At 35.8% G+C, this 18,057-nt stretch overlaps 1 protein-coding gene across 8 annotated transcripts; it reads left to right on the top strand.

Moving 5' to 3' along the window:
• Positions 1 to 1,295: 1,295 nt before the first annotated feature.
• On the top strand, positions 1,296 to 13,294 carry pik3r3a (phosphoinositide-3-kinase, regulatory subunit 3a (gamma)). Of its 8 annotated transcripts, none has more exons than XR_013785156.1 (10): positions 1,296 to 1,724; positions 3,389 to 3,476; positions 3,584 to 3,682; positions 4,900 to 5,089; positions 6,645 to 6,767; positions 7,661 to 7,782; positions 8,810 to 8,986; positions 12,215 to 12,469; positions 12,795 to 12,837; positions 13,070 to 13,294. XR_013785156.1 is itself a non-coding variant. In XM_079435735.1 (8 exons), exons 1-8 carry the CDS (start codon positions 1,661 to 1,663, stop codon positions 12,396 to 12,398), a joined length of 1,047 nt encoding a protein of 348 aa, XP_079291861.1. In that variant the 5' UTR covers positions 1,355 to 1,660; the 3' UTR covers positions 12,399 to 13,294. The 8 variants fall into 8 exon arrangements, 4 of the variants coding, with proteins under 4 accessions (XP_079291861.1, XP_079291860.1, XP_079291859.1 ...); XR_013785159.1 differs by having other exon boundaries at positions 1,355 to 1,724; positions 4,900 to 5,101; XR_013785157.1 differs by lacking the exon at positions 12,795 to 12,837 and having other exon boundaries at positions 1,355 to 1,724.
• Positions 13,295 to 18,057: the final 4,763 nt, after the last annotated feature.

The following is an 18,057-nucleotide window of genomic DNA, read 5'->3' as shown; positions in this document are numbered from 1 at the left end:
GGAGGTCAGCTATTGTTTGGGATGGATTACATTTGAAAAATTGTAAATGAAAACAGGTTGGTATAAAGAATCACATTGAATCAAACATATTATAAATGCAGTTCAGCATTAATGAGAGGAACTTCATTCTGCATAGTTTCTGCCAAGAGATGCCAGTTATGTATAGTTTCTGCTCACAGATTATGCAGAATAGATGGAATAGACTTGAAACGAACCGATTTGATGCATTATTTATTATTACTGTCATTGCTGAAGAAAACTGGCAACTGCTTATAAGTCCTTTCCAGTTAAACCAGGCCTATGCACATAACATTTATGACCCTGAAGCACAAAAGCAGTCTTAAGTCGCTGGGGTATATTTGTAGCAATAGCCAACATTGTATGGGTCATAATAATAGATTTTGCTTTTATGCCAAAAATCATTAGGATATTAAGTAAAGATCATGTTCCATGAAGATACTTGGTAAATTTCCTCCTGTAAATATATCAAAACTTAATTTTTGATTATTAATATGCATTGCTAAGAACTTCATTTGAACAACTTTAAAGGTGATTTTCTCAATATTTAGATTTTTTTGCACCATCAGATTCCAGATTTTCAAATAGTTGTATCTCAGCCAAATATTGTCCTATCATAACAAACCATACATCAATGGAAAGCGTGTTTATTCAGCTTTCAGATGATGCATAAATTTTCTGAGCTGTTCTGTCATCGACTTCATTGAGATATCATCATGCAAACACATTGCACTTTTTTTTTTTTTGTATTTGAGAAGTATGCTGCTTTGCTTGCTCAACCGGACTAGTGTGTGAACACGAAGTGTGCAGCTTTCCCTGTCAGAGACTCAGAAGCCAGACAATGCCAATAGAACACAATGTTCCCTTCACTGAAGGAACTCCCCCTATGTGCAGCTGCCCCATGACCTTTTAAACATTTAAGAGCTTCAAATCGTGCTAACATTGTTCTTTAAACATTTAGACATTTTTATAATTTCTCAAACCTCATATATGCCTGTGTTTCTGTGCATAAAACTCAGTATTATGACTTTAAACAAGTTGCTCGAAAAAAGTACCAACGGCACAATGCAGGACAAAAAACGGACCGTAGCATAATCGCGGCGAGAGGAGGGGGAGGGGGCTCCTAACATTAACACAAGAGTGTCTTTAAATAAGTGGATATAATTAATACACAATTTATAAATTATATTTCTGCTATTATTCTTATAAAAGCAAAGGCAAAGTATCATATCAACAAAGTAATAATAACAACGGCATCCTGTTTAAAGTGTCCCCCCGTGTAGAGCAATGGTATCGTCCTCAGACACTTAAATCGTCCCAAACCTGATAAGAGTTTGATTTCCTCACAGCACGCTGTTCATCTGGAGATTTAGATGAGTACCTGCTGTTATGATCATGTATGCTATTCTGGCAGACGATTATAAGTTAGATTTTTTAATGACTGGCTGCCAAATTACAACAACCGGACACTTGGATTAAGACACGGGCATTGTTTCGCCTTTTTAACATTGTTAAGCCGTTTTTACCGAGTTATCTCAGATCTAACACTCGGACAGTCGTTTATAATTGTTTAACGTTACGATTTAGAGTATTTAAAAGGGCTTAATTCACTTCTGCAACACGATCCATTGTTGAAGAAAAGATGTCATCGTCTGCAGAAGCGTTTTCCTACATCGACATGAGTCGAGTCCGCTCAGCTAGCACTGGTATGAGACTTTATTTCTCTATTATTATCATGTTTTATATCGACATGAGTCGAGTCCGCTCAGCTAGCACTGGTATGAGACTTTATTTCTCTATTATTATCATGTTTTATATCGAGATGAGTCGAGTCCGCTCAGCTAGCACTGGTATGAGACTTTATTTCTCTATTATTATCATGTTTTATATCGACATGAGTCGAGTCCGCTCAGCTAGCACTGGTATGAGACTTTATTTCTCTATTATTATCATGTTTTATATCGAGATGAGTCGAGTCCGCTCAGCTAGCACTGGTATGAGACTTTATTTCTCTATTATTATCATGTTTTATATCGACATGAGTCGAGTCAGCTCAGCTAGCACTGGTATGAGACTTTATTTCTCTATTATTATCATGTTTTATATCGAGATGAGTCGAGTCCGCTCAGCTAGCACTGGTATGAGACTTTATTTCTCTATTATTATCATGTTTTATATCGAGATGAGTCGAGTCCGCTCAGCTAGCACTGGTATGAGACTTTATTTCTCTATTCTCATGTTTTTATATTCGGTGTTTATTCTGTTTAAGTCACTCTGCCTTTGTTCTGCTTCAAACGCTGCCTAACTTAACGTTAAGTGTCAAGCGTTGTTAATCACGGGAACGACAACCCGTCAGTATTCAGTGAAGGGAACACATTTGTGAAAGTTAGTTCGTGTGATTATAAAAGTGAGTTAAGCAGGCTTTTGATTCGTTGAGTTGTGCATGTCTCAACATGTCACCGCCGAGTTCATCGGGCCGCCGAGCTTGCGGCACTACTATGGCGGAGCGTTAGCTCATGAATATTAAATAGGCAATGATGACGTTGCTTAGTAACAGACCCCGAGCGTCCAATCACCTAGCTTGATTAGTATTCATGAGTCTTAGTTCAGCCAATCGTGGAGGTCCGCTGGTTAACGTCAGTTATGTTGTAAATATTCACAAATCTGAACCTTCTCCATAGTAGAAGTGGTGAAGTCTCCCGCGGGAATCCCAGGGAAATCCTGAGCGTCCACAGCTGTCACTTCATAGCTCAGGACAGGCGAACTGTGTCTGGTTAACAGTGTTTCATGAGAGAGACGGACAGAATTAAAGTTTCTGTGTCTGCTCACCATCTGCTTTTCATGAAAAGTCGTGGCTGCTGCTGCTGCTTAGATATTTACCCTATTATATTACTTTATTGTTCTCTATAGTTTCTATTCGTATTATGATGATGAATGGATATGTATATAAACTGACAAAGATGAACATTTTCGCCTTTCATCTTTGAAAAGTTTAATGCTTAATCTATTTTCAGTGTGAAATAGTTTAAATGTATCCATTTTTAGAATACAATTTTTTTTTTTTTTTTTATTACACACAAAAAATATTCCTGTTAATGCTTATGTTTCCAGTTTAAATATAAATGCCTCAGAATATTAAAGATTTTAATAAATCTGTTAATTCTTTTAAATATGCTTGAAATATAGTAAATAAAATACTCCATCGGCACACTTTTTCTTTTTTTTCCCAGTGACCAAAACCTGACAAATTGGCAATTTATTGTAAAAGCTGGAGGTTTTCCAGTAAAGCTAGACTAGAAATGTAACAATTGCTGAACTGTTTAGTAGCCTATTGTCTCACACTTATGTTTTATTCTGTTTCTTCAACCAGAAATCAGTAGCGATGATCATCTCCTCAGAGAAATGGAGCCCAGTGATTTATTACAGGAGGCCGAGTGGTACTGGGCTGACATATCGAGGTAAGATTTAGGTTTTCTTTAAAGCATTTAGTCTTAGTATTTAGTTTGTTTGCTTATTATTCAATTAATACCACTTACAATCAAACTCCACTGTGTCGAACCATTAGGGAGGAGGTGAATGAAATTCTCCACGGCATGCCTGATGGGGCTTTCCTGGTCCGAAATGCTTCCTGCAAGCGGCAGGGAGAATATACACTGACTGTTAGGTAAGGATTGCATGTTTCAGGATTCCTACTTTGTTGAAAACACAGCAGTTAAGTGTATTAGCATCAGTGGTCAACCTATCATCAGCCACTTTCACACATGAAACACTCTTTTGTCCATTTTGCTTGCTACACATTAACCTAACATGTCATTGAAACTGTGATGCGATTAGCTAGTATTTTAGCATCAGTTTAATTAGCAGGGGTGTAAAATAAACTGAAAAACTGCATTTAAGTTAAAGATATGTAAAATGTTTTCTCATTGTACCTATTCCAAAAATACTTGAGCGACAGTAAAAAGCATCCACATTTAATTGCACTTAAATATTAAAGCGTTAAAGCTATTTCAATTGAAAACAGCAGTAGAGATTTTCTCATCTTAGTATTTTTGATGCAGAAACTGCTAAAAAATGACCACTATTTTCTCATGTAAAACTCCAGGACACAGCAGATGTTAAAGAAACCCAATATCCTTAAAGCTGTTCCTTGAGCATTTTCAGCCAACATTTTCAGCGATGATTTTACACTGGATTGACATTTAAATTATTATTTTTAGACTAATAATTAATACCAATCATGCTCTGTTCACACTTGACTCGAGTTCATCATTCTACAGAGGTGTTATTATAAAAACACATCACTATATAGTTCAAAATCTGTCTGAAAGGGATTATTCATCCAAAAATGAACATTGTCATTTACTCACCCCTGTCTTTTAAAGTCACAATAGTCACAAATATGACACGCGTCATATGTGCTTTGTACTGTTAAGTCTGCATGAAATTGTAATGGATTAAAAATATTATTGTATAAATGTAAATGCCACAAGTATTCAGTTTTAACAGAACTCAAAGGACAGATTCCCCAAAATAATACTTAATACTATAGTAGAGAAGTAGTATTACTCAAATACTTTACACGGCAGCTGTTAATTTTACAGCATTTTTTGCCCTGTATAGATAATTGATTCTCTTTATTAGTGGACTTTTTGCTTATCAGAGCATCCTAACCTTGACTTTTCTTAAATGTAATTTGCCATTAAGTTAATCTCATGGCTTAGTTCACAAATAGCGTCACTATAAAATGTTTTCAACAATATTACAACTTCTTAAGCTGGCAAATAAGACTGCGAGTTGTCAGATATGATTTGTATGCATTTCACCAAAGAGTGACTTCTATAGCATTACATTTACAAAAAGTGCTTCTCGAAATCCCCTCAGGAACAATGGCACCAACAAACTCATCAGGATCCACCATCAAGATGGGAAATTTGGGTTCTCCGAGCCTCTGACCTTCAGCTCAGTGCCGGAGCTGATATCTTACTACAGGCATCGGAGCTTAGTCCTGTACAACAGCTCGCTGGATGTCACGCTGGCTTATCCCGTGTCTCACACGCTTCGTACCTCTTATGTGAGTCTCATGGTGAGTTTTTTTTTTTTTTATTTTTTTTTTGTAACTTATTTTAAAAAGTGAAACTTTCATATATTTTAGATTCATTACATGTAAAGTGAAACATTTCAAAAGTTTTTGTTTTAATTGATTAGAGCTTACAGCTCATGAAAGTCAAAAATCAGTATCTCAAAATATTAGAATATTTACATTTGAGTTTCAATTAATGACCATCCCTACAGTATAAATTCTGAGTATCTCTTGTTATTTGAAACCACAATAATGGAGAAGAATGCTGACTTGGCAATGATCCAGAAGACGAACATTGACACCCTCCACAAAGAGGGTAAGTCACAGAGGGTCATTACTGAAAGGAGTGGCTGTTTACAGAGTGATGTATCAAAGCATATTAAATGCAAAGTTGACTGGAAGGAAGAATTTGGGTAGGAAAAGGTGCTCAAGCAACAGGGATGACTGCCAACTTGAGAATACTGTCAAGCAAAGCTGATTCAAACACTTGTGAGAGCTTCACAAGGAGTGGACTGAAGCCGGAGTCAGTGCATCAAGAGTCACCACGCTCCGACGTCTTCAGGAAAAGGGCTACCAAGCCACTTCTGAACCAGAGACAACGTCAGAAGCATCTTACCTGGGCTGTGGAGAAAAAGAACTGGACTGTTGCTCAGTGCTCCAAAGTCCTCTTTTCGGATAAAAGTAAATTTTGCATTTCATTTGGAAATCAAGGTCCCAGAGTCTGGAGGAAGAGTGGAGAGGCACAGAATCCATGTTGCTTGAAGTCCAGTGTGAAGTTTCCACAGTCAGTGATGATTTGGGCTGTCATGTCATCTGCTGGTGTTGGTCCACTGTGTTTTCTGAAGTCCACAGTCAACGCAGCCATCTACCAGGAGATTTTAGAGCACTTCATGCTTCCTTCTGCTGACAAGCTTTATGGAGATGCTGATTTCATTTTCCAGCAGGACTTGGCACCTGCCCACACTGCCAAAGGTACCAAAAGCTGGTTCAGTGACCATGGTGTTACTGTGCTTGATTGGCCAGCAAACTCGTCTGACCTGAACCCCAGAGAGAATCTATGGGCTATTGTCAAGAGGAAGATGAGAGACACCAGACCCAACAATGCAGATGACCTGAAGGCCGCTATCAAAGCAACCTGGGCTTCCATTACACCTGAGCAGTGCCACAGCGCCAGAGGCCCAACCAAGTATTGAGTGCATAGAAATTAACATACTTCTCAGAAGCCTGACATTTCTGTTTAAAATATCCTTTTTTTTATTGATCTTATGTAATATTCTAATTTTCTGAGACACAGAATTTTGGGTTTTCATTATCTGTAAGCCATTATCATCAAAATTTCAAGAAATAAAGGCTTGAAATATTTCCCTCTATGTAATGAATCTATATAATATACGGGTTTCACTTTCTGAAATGAGTGACAAAATATTGACCTTTTTCACGATATTCAAATTTTTTGAGATGTACCTGTAGTTGAAAGGCATCTTTTTTTATTTATTTTCCTCCAACAAGTGAACACCTTTAGTGACCAAACGTATTGCATTTTCAGGATCTACCTGTGAAGGAAGAGTTTTTGAGTGTAACCAGAGAGAAGCTCCATGAATGTTTAAGACTGTTTCAAAAGACGGCAGAGTATGACCAGCTGTATGATGCTTGCACTACATTATTACAGGTAAGCCATAGAAAAGGTTCAAATCAACATTATTGTAGTATTGCTTTTTCAATTTTTTTTTTTTTTATATTTTCAATTCGCAACTGAATGTTTTAGTATTTTTCTTCAATTTCTTTGGTAATTTGTATTAGTTTTTATATTTAAAAAAAAACAATGTATTTTTTTTTCCTTAATTACATTAAGCACAGTAATGATTAAAAAAATCTTAAAACAAAAAATAAAGACAAGTATAAGTAGTAATTGCTCAAATAAATTTATATATATATATATATATATATATATATATATATATATATATATATATATATATATATATATATAATAACTACATAGAAATAAATAATATAGTATAGATTTAACTGCTTTATTTACTTAAGGAATGCAAAATATTCACATCAGATAAATGTATTTATAATCACTGCCAACTAGGAACAAAAGTGTTTTATAAGTGTAGAGGATTTCAAAGCTAAGCATATTCAGCCAACACTGATTTATAATATAGTATAATGAGAGTTGCAAGTGTATAAAGCTGCTTAGTGAGCTTGCGCTTTAATGAAATCCTGTTTCTGTTTAATAATTTAAACCTCTGATTGGCCATTGGCAATTTATGCCTTCAACAGACACGTCTGTGATTGGCTACAATGCTGCAACTGCTCATGCATACACACAAATACACTTGGGAACTAAATACGAAAACTAAATTTTGTAATTTTTTTTTTTTTTTTTTTTTTTGGTTTTATTTTTATTTTAGTTAGTTTTAAAGACAATGATTTCAGTTTTGGTTTAGTTATATATATATTTTTTTTTTTATCTAATTGTTAAGAAGAGGGAAAAATGTATATCAAACATATCGGATGCATTGCTTTTCTAAGATTATCCCTGTTGCTTTGCAGGAAATCCAAAGGAGAAAAACATTTGAGGCCGTCAGCATGACAGAGACCTCTGAAGAACAGTGTTATTCTCAAGAGAACTCCCGCAAGGATTTCCAAGACACGGTCCACAGTGAGCTGAAAGAGTGAGTGTCCATATGATCTATATGTTTAACTTAATCACAGCAGTACTGAAAGAGGAATGAAGTCTGGTAACGTGATTATTGAATGTGGCTTGCCAGGGAAAAATCAGGATGTTGCTCTATGTATAGGTGGTTATATGTAAAGTTGCTGCTGTGCTCAGCGGTTGTTAGTGCATTCCTATGCAGTTAATAGAGTCCAGGGTGGCTGCAGTTGACAGAGCCCATCCATCCAATCCCATTATAATGCTACATTTACAGTATAACACACAATTTGGATGAATCAATCAAAAGTAAGGCTGTACACGTAATCAAATCACGATATGGACTAGTGTCTGAATATTAAACCTGAAAAATACTGCTATTTAAATATAAAGTCTGCAGGTTCTGTGTCGAATGAGCGAAAACACAAATACAGATATTTTTAATGAAACCCGAGTGGTTTCTGTCCCACCAAAATCCCAAAATTACAACACTTTAATGAGTTCGTTAACCGGTCTTAAACAATAGTCATTTAAATGAAGTGATTTAATGCAAGTCTTTTAAAGGCACACTGTTACTTTGTAACAAACAGATTTAGTTTAGGCTTAATGGATCATAGTTTTGGGTGAATGGACTTTCAATGGAGGGACAGAAATCTCTCAGGTTTCTTTAAAAATATCTTCTTGTGAAGTGTGTGACACTAGACTTAGAAAACACCAGTAATTATTATTATTTTTATTGTATTTCTACAAACCTGTCACCACTGATTTGATTAAAAAAATCTTATTTTACTTCTCTAAGCCTCTTAGAGAATATAAGGCACCTTCTAAAGCCGTTTAATTTCTGGTGTTTATTAATGAAGTCAAAGGGAGCGAGTGGGGGCACGTCTGGCTGCTGTCTGATGCAATAGGTCTGTAAGGTCTGTAGAGACAAAGGGACGATGGCTGGTGAGCGGGAACTGGCATTTAGAAGACAAATCGAGGTGCTCTCGTTGAGCTAAAAACACAAAACAAATCTGAGCTTTTTGCTTATTGAGTGGTTGTTTTCTCAGGTCTGGATGTGAGGTAAATGAGGAGCATGAGAAGAGGGTGGAGCTGCTGGAGGAGGAGAGCTGGTTTGTAGGAGATCTGTGTCGACGGCAGGCAGAGGAGCTTCTCCATGGGAAACCGTCTGGAGCTTTCCTCATCCGCAACAGCAGCACCAAGGACTGTTACGCCTGCTCTGTGGTGTAAGTCATCAGTCAGTGGTGTTTAATAACTTTTTCGTATGATAACTAGAGGTCGAGCGATAGTGGATTTTACCAATAGCTAGGTTGGACCACACTGGCCGATATCGATTAATCAACCGATAGTTTTAAAATGGATACTGAAAGAAAACTAGTGCTTTTACGATAAAAAAGAAACAGTACTGAACCGTACTTTGTAAATTAATAAAAATATTAATATTTATTATATTGATCATTAAAGTCATTTCATAGTTTGCTAATGTTAAAAGAAGAAACTTTAAAATGTAAAAATGTAGACTATTAGTAGCTAATAGCGAATGTTGAAATGGACACTCCATAAAGAAACAATACTTCTACAGTTTTCATTAATGCTACGAATGGACTCTTAAGTATTACCATTTAATTTCAACAGTCATGCTTAAAGATGGCCATCTTTTAAATATCTACACAAGGCCATACCATTAAAATTACATACATATGGCTATTGTACACTTTATTTGCTTCTAATTTAACACTTGATCATTATATAATCCAAAAAAGAAAAAGTTAGTCACACACATGCGTCATGGAGAAGTCACAGGTATCTCACACACCAGACGCTTTGTTTTAGACCGCCACTTGAATTGAACACAGTTCATTCTTGAAGCAAACTTATGTCAGTTTGTTGATTTAAATAAACTATGTGGCATAAATGAGTTTAAAGTTCGGTGTTTAAAATCAGAGCAAGTGGAAAGAGAAAGCACAATCTATTACAGCTCTCTATATGACGTATACAGACTGTATTAGAGCCACAGAAAGACAAACTGAAAAATGCATTATGTAATTTATAGCCTAGGGTGGTCATTATGTACATTCACAACGATTTAGGACTAATGTAATTTAATAGAAATCTATGTGAATGGCGCTCTGTTTTGCGGCTGGATTTTCTGTCAGCTGTATTTAAATGCGTGTTTGAAGTTTCCTGCTCTGTGCATCGCGCAGTCACATGCCAAAACAAACACGTGCTGTCAGTGATTTCTGCCTCTAGAGGCCGCTCTCGTACTGTATAATGACAGCAGACCATTCTCAGCCACTCCAGCAACAGACGCAACACAAAACTATCGGTATGGAATTTTACCGATATCGGTGTCGATTAATCGGCAAAACCGATGAATCGGTTCGACCTCTAATGATAACTCAAATGCATTCCTGTTTGTTTCTTAATTGGCACAAAATAGAAATGTCCTCATCTTTAGAGTCTATAGTCTTATATACGGAGATGTATTTTTGGCATCATCTCCACATTACATCCTATTCTGGCCAAAACCCATCCACTTAGACTGGAGTAAAGCAGACAATCACAAACCAATTAATTAAATTGAACCGATTCATGATATGAATCAACCTTAAAGAGAAAGTTCACCCAGAAAAGAAGTTCAGTCATTTACTTACCCTCATATTCCTTTGTTTTGCAGAAAAAATAAGTCATGCAGATATACAGAAGATAGATAGATAGATATATTAAAAAATTCATCTTAACCAAGCACAGCAAAATAAAATAAAAAAATACAAATATCTAAACATTCTTCAATCAAGATACATTTACTTGAGAAGGAAAATAACATATGATATTAAGTTGTTTAAAATGAGAAAAAAATATCTGCTAGTGGGGCAATAAAATCTTGTTTTCCCTTTAAATGAAGATTATTTTTCATACCTCACTGTCAGATTTTTATTTTTTTCTTGTTTTAAGCAAAAATAACTTTGTAATTTTTCTTTTCAAGTAAATGTATCTTGATTCAGGAATGTTTAAATATTTGTATTGATAAAAACTAATGAGCAAGTAAAAACTGTATTCATGCTGTTTTTCCACTGCCACTCCTCTGTCCTATTCTCCTCCTACTGTATAACACCATTAAATCACTTCAAATATAACAACGCAAAATAATAGAACATCTTTGTCCATATTTTATAGACAAATTATGTGTAACAGTGATATTTGCTTTGAATTGGCTTCATAAATATTTGTACAAATGAAGCACTTCACTCGTTTATGCTATTATACAATTGTTGAGCTTCGATCATAATTTAATTTTAAATCTGCGTTAAAGTGGTATTTCTCAATCAGTCACTGATTATTCCTTCACTGTCAGTCCTTGTCTCTTTCCTGCTATGATCTTAAGCAAAGTTATGGCTTTATTAAAAGCCCCGCCTCTGACCTGGGAGATAGCCAATCATAGTGTAGAATTTCACAATGGCACATAGGGTGGCCAATTACATTTTAGGGGTGTCTGGATCTCTGCATATCTGTGCTGCGTCCCAATTCGCATACTATACGTCTTAAATGGTATTCGAAAATAGAATTGGTATGTCCCAAATCATAGTATGTTGAAAAGAGTATGCCAAAGATTCTCGGCTGGTCTACTACTTGAGATTAAAATTCGAAGTGCAGATCAATGGACACTCTAAACGGCTAATATTGCCCATAATACATTGCGTGGTGGATGCGGATTCAATTAGAACTACAAACACGCATAAAAAGGGTTTAAAAACTACAAATATGGCGGATATGCGCAACTGACTGACAGGCAGGGAAAGTGGTTTATGTGATAACAATTAATAGCCAATGTCTAACCTGATTAAAAAAAAATATGCGTGTTATTTCATCTGCAGCAACATTGTGAACTTTTATAATGATATGTTTGGTTATTAACTTTTAAATGCATCAGTATGCATTGCATTCTTATTCGTATAGATTGACTACATTGCATTCCACAGCGATTACATTTACATTACATATGAAGAGCTCTCTTCATGATAGACCCACGACTCGCAGTTCAACGTGCCTCTTCGTTTCTCCAATACATTAGGAAATTAAACTAAATGTGGATGTTAACTGTGAGATGATTGACAGGGCAGTTTAAACAGTGACAGGATGCACGTAACTAAGCAACAGAGCGTCCATTAAACACAAAGTTATGATGTATTATGTCCCAAAGTTTGCCTACTATTCTGCTACATACTTAAGTATGTACTTTTTCTTCACGAAAAGAGTATATACTTTTAAGGCATAGTATAAGTAGGCCAATTGGGACGCAGCACTGGTCTACAAAAAACTATATAAGAAAATATCTTGATGATTTTGGTTAGTTTTATAGCAATGCATGCTTCTGGTTTTAGTTTTTTTTTTTTTTTTTGAATTTTTTGTTGGTTCCAGCTTCCCTAACCCTGCTCTGGTCTCTTCATCCACAGCGTCGGCAGCCAGGTGAGGCACTGCGTGATTCGTCACACGGAGCGCGGCTACGGCTTCGTCGAGCCCTTCGATCTCCACAAGTCTCTGAAGGATCTGGTCATGCACTATCATCACACCTCCCTGGCACAGCACAACCAGGCTCTGGACGTCCGGCTGGCGTATCCGGTCCACGCCGCTCACTAAACTAACTGCACTGAGACTGAAGGAGATTTCGATCGATTTTACCGTCTGGACAATGTACATGTGCAAAGAGTGTAAGCGACTGTCAAGCTGTTTGTTTGTATATGGCACTTTCCAAAGCATTCCTCATGGTCATAAAGATACTCCAGTACTTGAACAAGTGTTTAATGAGCCCTTTGTAGACATGTTTACAGACTCACAAAAATGTCAGAATTAGTTTTAAGGGCTTTTTTTGTGATTAGTCATGCTCTTTTAAGCAAACAAATGTAGTTGTAATTTTTGTGGGGATGAATGGCTATCTTTTATTACAATTCATTCGTCACTCAAAACATTTAAAAAGTGTATTTTGTGAATGTAACCCAGTTATTGAAAGACACCCTTTAAAATCTTGCTTTGTAGCTAAAACAAGATCTCTGCAGTTCATGCTCTTTTTCGCACCCAAGTAAGGATTTAACGTTTTTTTTGATGCATGGTTTAGCCACTTTGTTTGAGAAACATCTTAAACTGGTTTTAGTTTATAAAATTTGAATAACATTTTAAAGACTGCTTAAATTTTTTTGCACAATATGAGTTATCCATTATGCGGCGGAGATTTTTGCACAGAAAATGTATTTGTTGAATTTACGTTTCTGGCATACTTCTAATGTTTATCTTTTTTACTATGCTTTTTTTAGGAAAGCCAGTTGTCTTACGGGCTGAACAGTCCAGGCACGTCATAGTTTAATGCATAAGTGTGTCTGTGGTGAACCACACAATGCCAAACTGCTTATTCTTGAGATGAGCAACTCTTTTTATTTGTCAGCAGCGGACAGTACAAAGGGAACGTTTCCCCTTCTTTTGCAGAGCTTATTTTTTGCTACAGTGCATGCTTCTTAAAGAAATAAAAATAAATGATTGAGAATAAGTGCAGAGTTTGTCTGAGTTATTAAACATGTTTCATTACACAAATTGATGGTCTTAGGAATTCTGCTGACTGTAAGTGACTTTGCAACAACGTGTCAACTTATTCTACTTACCATAACCAGTTTACTAATACTCTGACTGCTAGTTGACATTTTTTAATTTTCATAGTTTCATTTTTAAGTAATCTGTTTATATAGCTTTTTATTTTAATGTACTTTTTTTATTTTCATTTCAGTTTGGAGGTTTTAGTACATCAAAGTAAACTTATATAAACTAACATACGGTATATAATAAAAAAAACTATTCAAGTTAAAATATATTTTATTTAAATTAAATACTCTTTATGGTTTTAGTATTAGTTAATTGTAATAACCCTGAATAGAATTTATTGAAAGTTCAACAAAGATCCCTTCATTCATAAAATAAATCCTTTTGATTTTCATCAGTAATGGCACTGTTTGGTGAGAATAAGGCCGTGTTAAATGGGTGACACCGGCAGGATTTACTGGTAGTAGTAATTCAGAAGAACAGGGAAATCTGTGTGGTATTAGGTGGGATGTTGTAACCGGTTGGACGTGAGATGGGTGTTGGGATTAGCTCTCGCTCTTCGCGTCAGCACTATGGATGGGCTTAAAAGCTTTGTGTGTGTGAAGAGCAGCAATTACATCATGCAAGGACCGCCTGTAACAAGTGCGCAGGAGTGAGTAAACCCAGATTATACAGGGTCTACACTCGACAAAAACTGATGACATTTGTAATAAGGATCCTACTGCAGCTTTTCTTTATAAAATAAATATATAAACTTATGATCCATATCACTAAATACTCACAACATAACTTGAAAACATTACAACAAGGTTCTATTTATTTACTTTTTATTCGTTTGAGCTAAACATTTCTTGGAAACGTGTGGCCTGATTATTTGTAGTGTTTTATTATTATTTGTTTACTAAGCAAACAAACCAGTGTTATTTTATTAGAGTTTATATTAGTGTGTGTGTATATATATCTATATACAGTGCCCTCCAAAAGTATTGTAACAGTAAGACCAATGCCTTTATTTTTACTGTAGACTGAAAACATTTGGGTTTGACAGATTAACATTTCAGCTTTTATTTACAGGTGTTTTCATCGGGATCTTAGAAGATAGCACCTTTTGTTTGAACCCACCCATTTTTCATGTTACCAAAAGTATTGGAACATGTGACTGACAGGTGTGTTTTGTTGCCCTGGTGTGTCTTATTGATTATTCAAACAATAAATAGCACTGAATGTCTGCGCTCAGTTTCAGATCCGTGCAGACTGCATTTATAGTTAGACGTGTAACCAACATGAAAACCAGAGAGGTGTCTATGGGTGAAAAACCAGCAATCGTGAAGCTGAGAGAAGATGAAAAATCAATCAAACCATTGCACAAACACTGGCAATAGCAAGTACAACCATTTGGCATCTCCTGAGGAAGAAAGAAACCACTGGTGTACTAAGTAACACACCTCAAATGGGTAGATCAAGGAAAACATCTGCAGTTGATGACAGAAATATTGTGACAGCTGTAAAGAAAGACCCTAAAACAACTGTTAGTGACAACAGCAACAACCTCCAGAGGGCAGGAGTGAAGGTATCACAATCTACTGTTCGCAGAAGACTTCATGAACAAAAGTACAGAGGCTACACCAGAAGATGCAAACCACTCAATAGCAAGAAGAATAGGAGACGAGCCTCAAAAATTATGGGACAAGGTTTTATGGACCAAAGTGATGGAAAGGCTAAAGTTTGGAGAAAGAAAGGATCTGCTCATGATCCCAAACACACAAGCTCATCTGAAACACAGTGTACACAGGTGTACATTATAGTACACATTACACAAGTAATGTAATGGCTTGGGCTTTCATCGCTTCTTCTGGGACAGGCTCATTAATCTTCATTAATGATGTAACACATGATGGCAGCAGCAATATTAACTCAGAAGTCTACAGAAATATTCTGTCTGACAATTTACAGAAAGATGCAACCAAACTGATTGGGATATCCTTCATCATGCAGCAAGATAATGACCCAAAACACACTGCCAAAACAACAAAGGAGTTCATCAGGGGCAAGAAGGGGAAGGTTTTAGACTGGCCAAGTCAATCTCCACACTTAAACCCTGTAGAGTATGCATTTTACCTGCTAAAGAAGAGACTGACGGGAGTAACCCCCCAAAACTGAAAGAGGCTGCGGTGAAAGTCTTTTTCACTTTAATCTGTGAATTCTATCTGTTCCAATACTTTTGGTAACATGAAAAATGGGTGGGTTCAAACAAAAGGTGCTATCTTCTAAGTTGTGTATCAGATCCAGATGAAAATACCTGTAAATAAAAGATGAAATGTTAATCTGTCATCTCATATTCATCTTTTGTTTTCAGTCTACAGTAAAAATAAAGCAATTGGCCTTACTGTTCCAATACTTTTGGAGGGCACTGTATATATAGGTTTTGTTTTTAAAACTGATTTTTTTATGTTTTAATTTAAATTTTAAAATTTTATGTTCTTCTATAAATAAGGAAAGAAACATTGGAGGCCAAACTGTTTTAATTTTTCCATTTATCTGTTATGAATGATCAACTTGAATATATAACCTGTGCTGTCACTATTATCGCTACCTGTTGTTGGTAAAATTATGTTTATATTTCAATTTTACTTCAAAAAAGTATTTTATTTATTTTTGTACTTTGTACAACAAGTTGAACATAAAACATATTTATGAGCAATAGTATTTTTTTCAGTTTTTTTCAGGATAGTTATTATAACTGAAACCACACACATATATGAAACATTTCAGTTTTCTGTCTCTTTGTATAATTTTAAACACATTTTATGTGCTTTAGTATGTTAAACCAACAGATTAAAAAAGTGCACTTTAAAGCACAAAAGAAAGATTATTAAACCATATGATTTAAAATTTAATATAAACTATAATTTATTACTACAAAGTGCACTTTTTAAAACTGTGTTATGTTAATAAACTCTGTTTATTGGCGGCTCATGCTGATCAGTGCATTACTGGCATCTCCTGGCAGTTTGGATCATAAAGTTCATCGGATCTCCTCTGCAGCTTCCAGCCTTCTTACAAGAGATTCACACAGCTTCTCAATACAGTCAACAATAGTGCCGCTGAACGCTGTCTGTAAAACATCTGCTATTTGTTTCAGAGATGTTGGAGGAGGCGACTGGTCTGATCAGATGATGAAGCTCATCTTGTGCTCCAGCTGGCCAGGTTTGGTGATCATGACTAGCCCACATCTATCTGGCACTTCAGCACTGGCGCCTGTGATGAAAGTTTTAGCAGTTGCTCTGTGCATGCTTTGTGACTGCAGTCATAATCATAAACACTGTTGTTCTTCAAACACCAAACAATTGGCTGTTAGCACAGACAGCTCCATGATTTAGTCTAACAAGTCGTCACTTCAGCCACAGCCCTGCCCAGAATACAGACAACACCAATTTAAGATAATCACAGCATTTTTGTTCACATTACTTTTAGTTCATATATTTGTCCAACCCCTGCCTATCTATACCTTACATTCTACTAATTAGATCCATATTTTTCAGGAAATGTATCAAAGCAGAGATTTTCTTAATACTATTTCTCATATCCTCTTCGTTTCCTACAATGATATTTCTCTTTCTTCAACATAATTCAATGGGTATTATTCTGTCCACACACACAACCCTGTCGGATAATCAATGCATGCTTTTTAAACTTGACCCTAGTCTTATTCATATATATTCAATAGCCTACTGTTTCTTGTATTGAATATAAATGCCTTCCTTTAATTTCATTATTCCAACGATGTTGCCATTTTTGCTTTATTATTAATTTAATTTCTGATCTGCAGTGACATATTTCAGTTGCTATCACTTCTATTTCCACCGATTGTAAAGTATCCGTATTTTCTTTAATTCCAATATGATGGACTGTACCCTGCTGAAAAAAACTGCTTAAACCAGCCTAAGCTGGTTTAAGCTGGAAATAACTGGTTTTAGCTGGTCTCCCAGCCTGACCAGCTGAAACCAGCTAAAACCAGCCTGACCAGCTAAAACCAGCCAAGACCAGCTAAGACCAGCCTGACCAGCTAAAAATGTGGTCAAAACCCCTCTAAAAGCAGCCTGATAAACCAGCTATGACCAGGCTGGGAGACCAGCTAAAACCAGCCTGGCCAGCTTAGGCTGGTGTTAGCTGTTTTTTTCAGCAGGGTAACTCAAGAATAGACATCAGTTCTCCTGAATATAGCTACTGATATCTAGTTACTAACTTACTTACTGTAATAATATTACTTTTTGCAGTAACTAGTAGTGTAACTAATTACTGTTGCCAGAAAGTAACGAGTAAAGTAACAATATTACTTTTGAAAGGAGTAACTAGTAATGAGTAATATATTACATTCTTTGAGTAACTAGTTGCTTTTTGTTGTTGTTGTTGAGATCTTTAACTTTTGAATATTAACTGCAGCTCCTACTAAACCTCCATTTGAATTTCTTGGAGCATGTTTAAATATATATATATATTTCCATATTATAGCCAATCCTCTAAACATGAACCACAGGTCTTTTCATTGTTATTGTTTTTAGGGCCATATTCTGTCTCCTGTCCCGACATACAGGAGGCTACATCACATTACATTTATCCAATACTTTATTTTATAGTCTCCTATCATCTTATCCATATGTTTTTCCATTTAATTTTACATTTTAAATTCACAGTCGTGAATCGATTAGTC

Source organism: Barbus barbus (genome assembly GCF_936440315.1).
Source record: "Barbus barbus genome assembly, chromosome: 15".
Classification (NCBI taxonomy): Eukaryota; Metazoa; Chordata; class Actinopteri; order Cypriniformes; family Cyprinidae; genus Barbus; species Barbus barbus.
The sequence above is the reverse complement of the archived record's forward strand: the minus strand, read 5'-3'. Positions and strand labels throughout refer to the sequence as shown.

Bases quoted from the DNA above. Each gene is read 5' to 3' on its own strand.
- pik3r3a (XM_079435732.1), top strand. From the start codon at position 2,114: ATGTTTTATATCGAGATGAGTCGAGTCCGCTCAGCTAGCACTGGTATG. The intron at 2,229-3,388 runs GTATGAGACTTT...TTCTTCAACCAG, and splicing joins AGTCCGCTCAGCTAGCACTG to AAATCAGTAGCGATGATCAT. The intron at 8,987-12,214 runs GTAAGTCATCAG...CTTCATCCACAG, and splicing joins TGTTACGCCTGCTCTGTGGT to CGTCGGCAGCCAGGTGAGGC.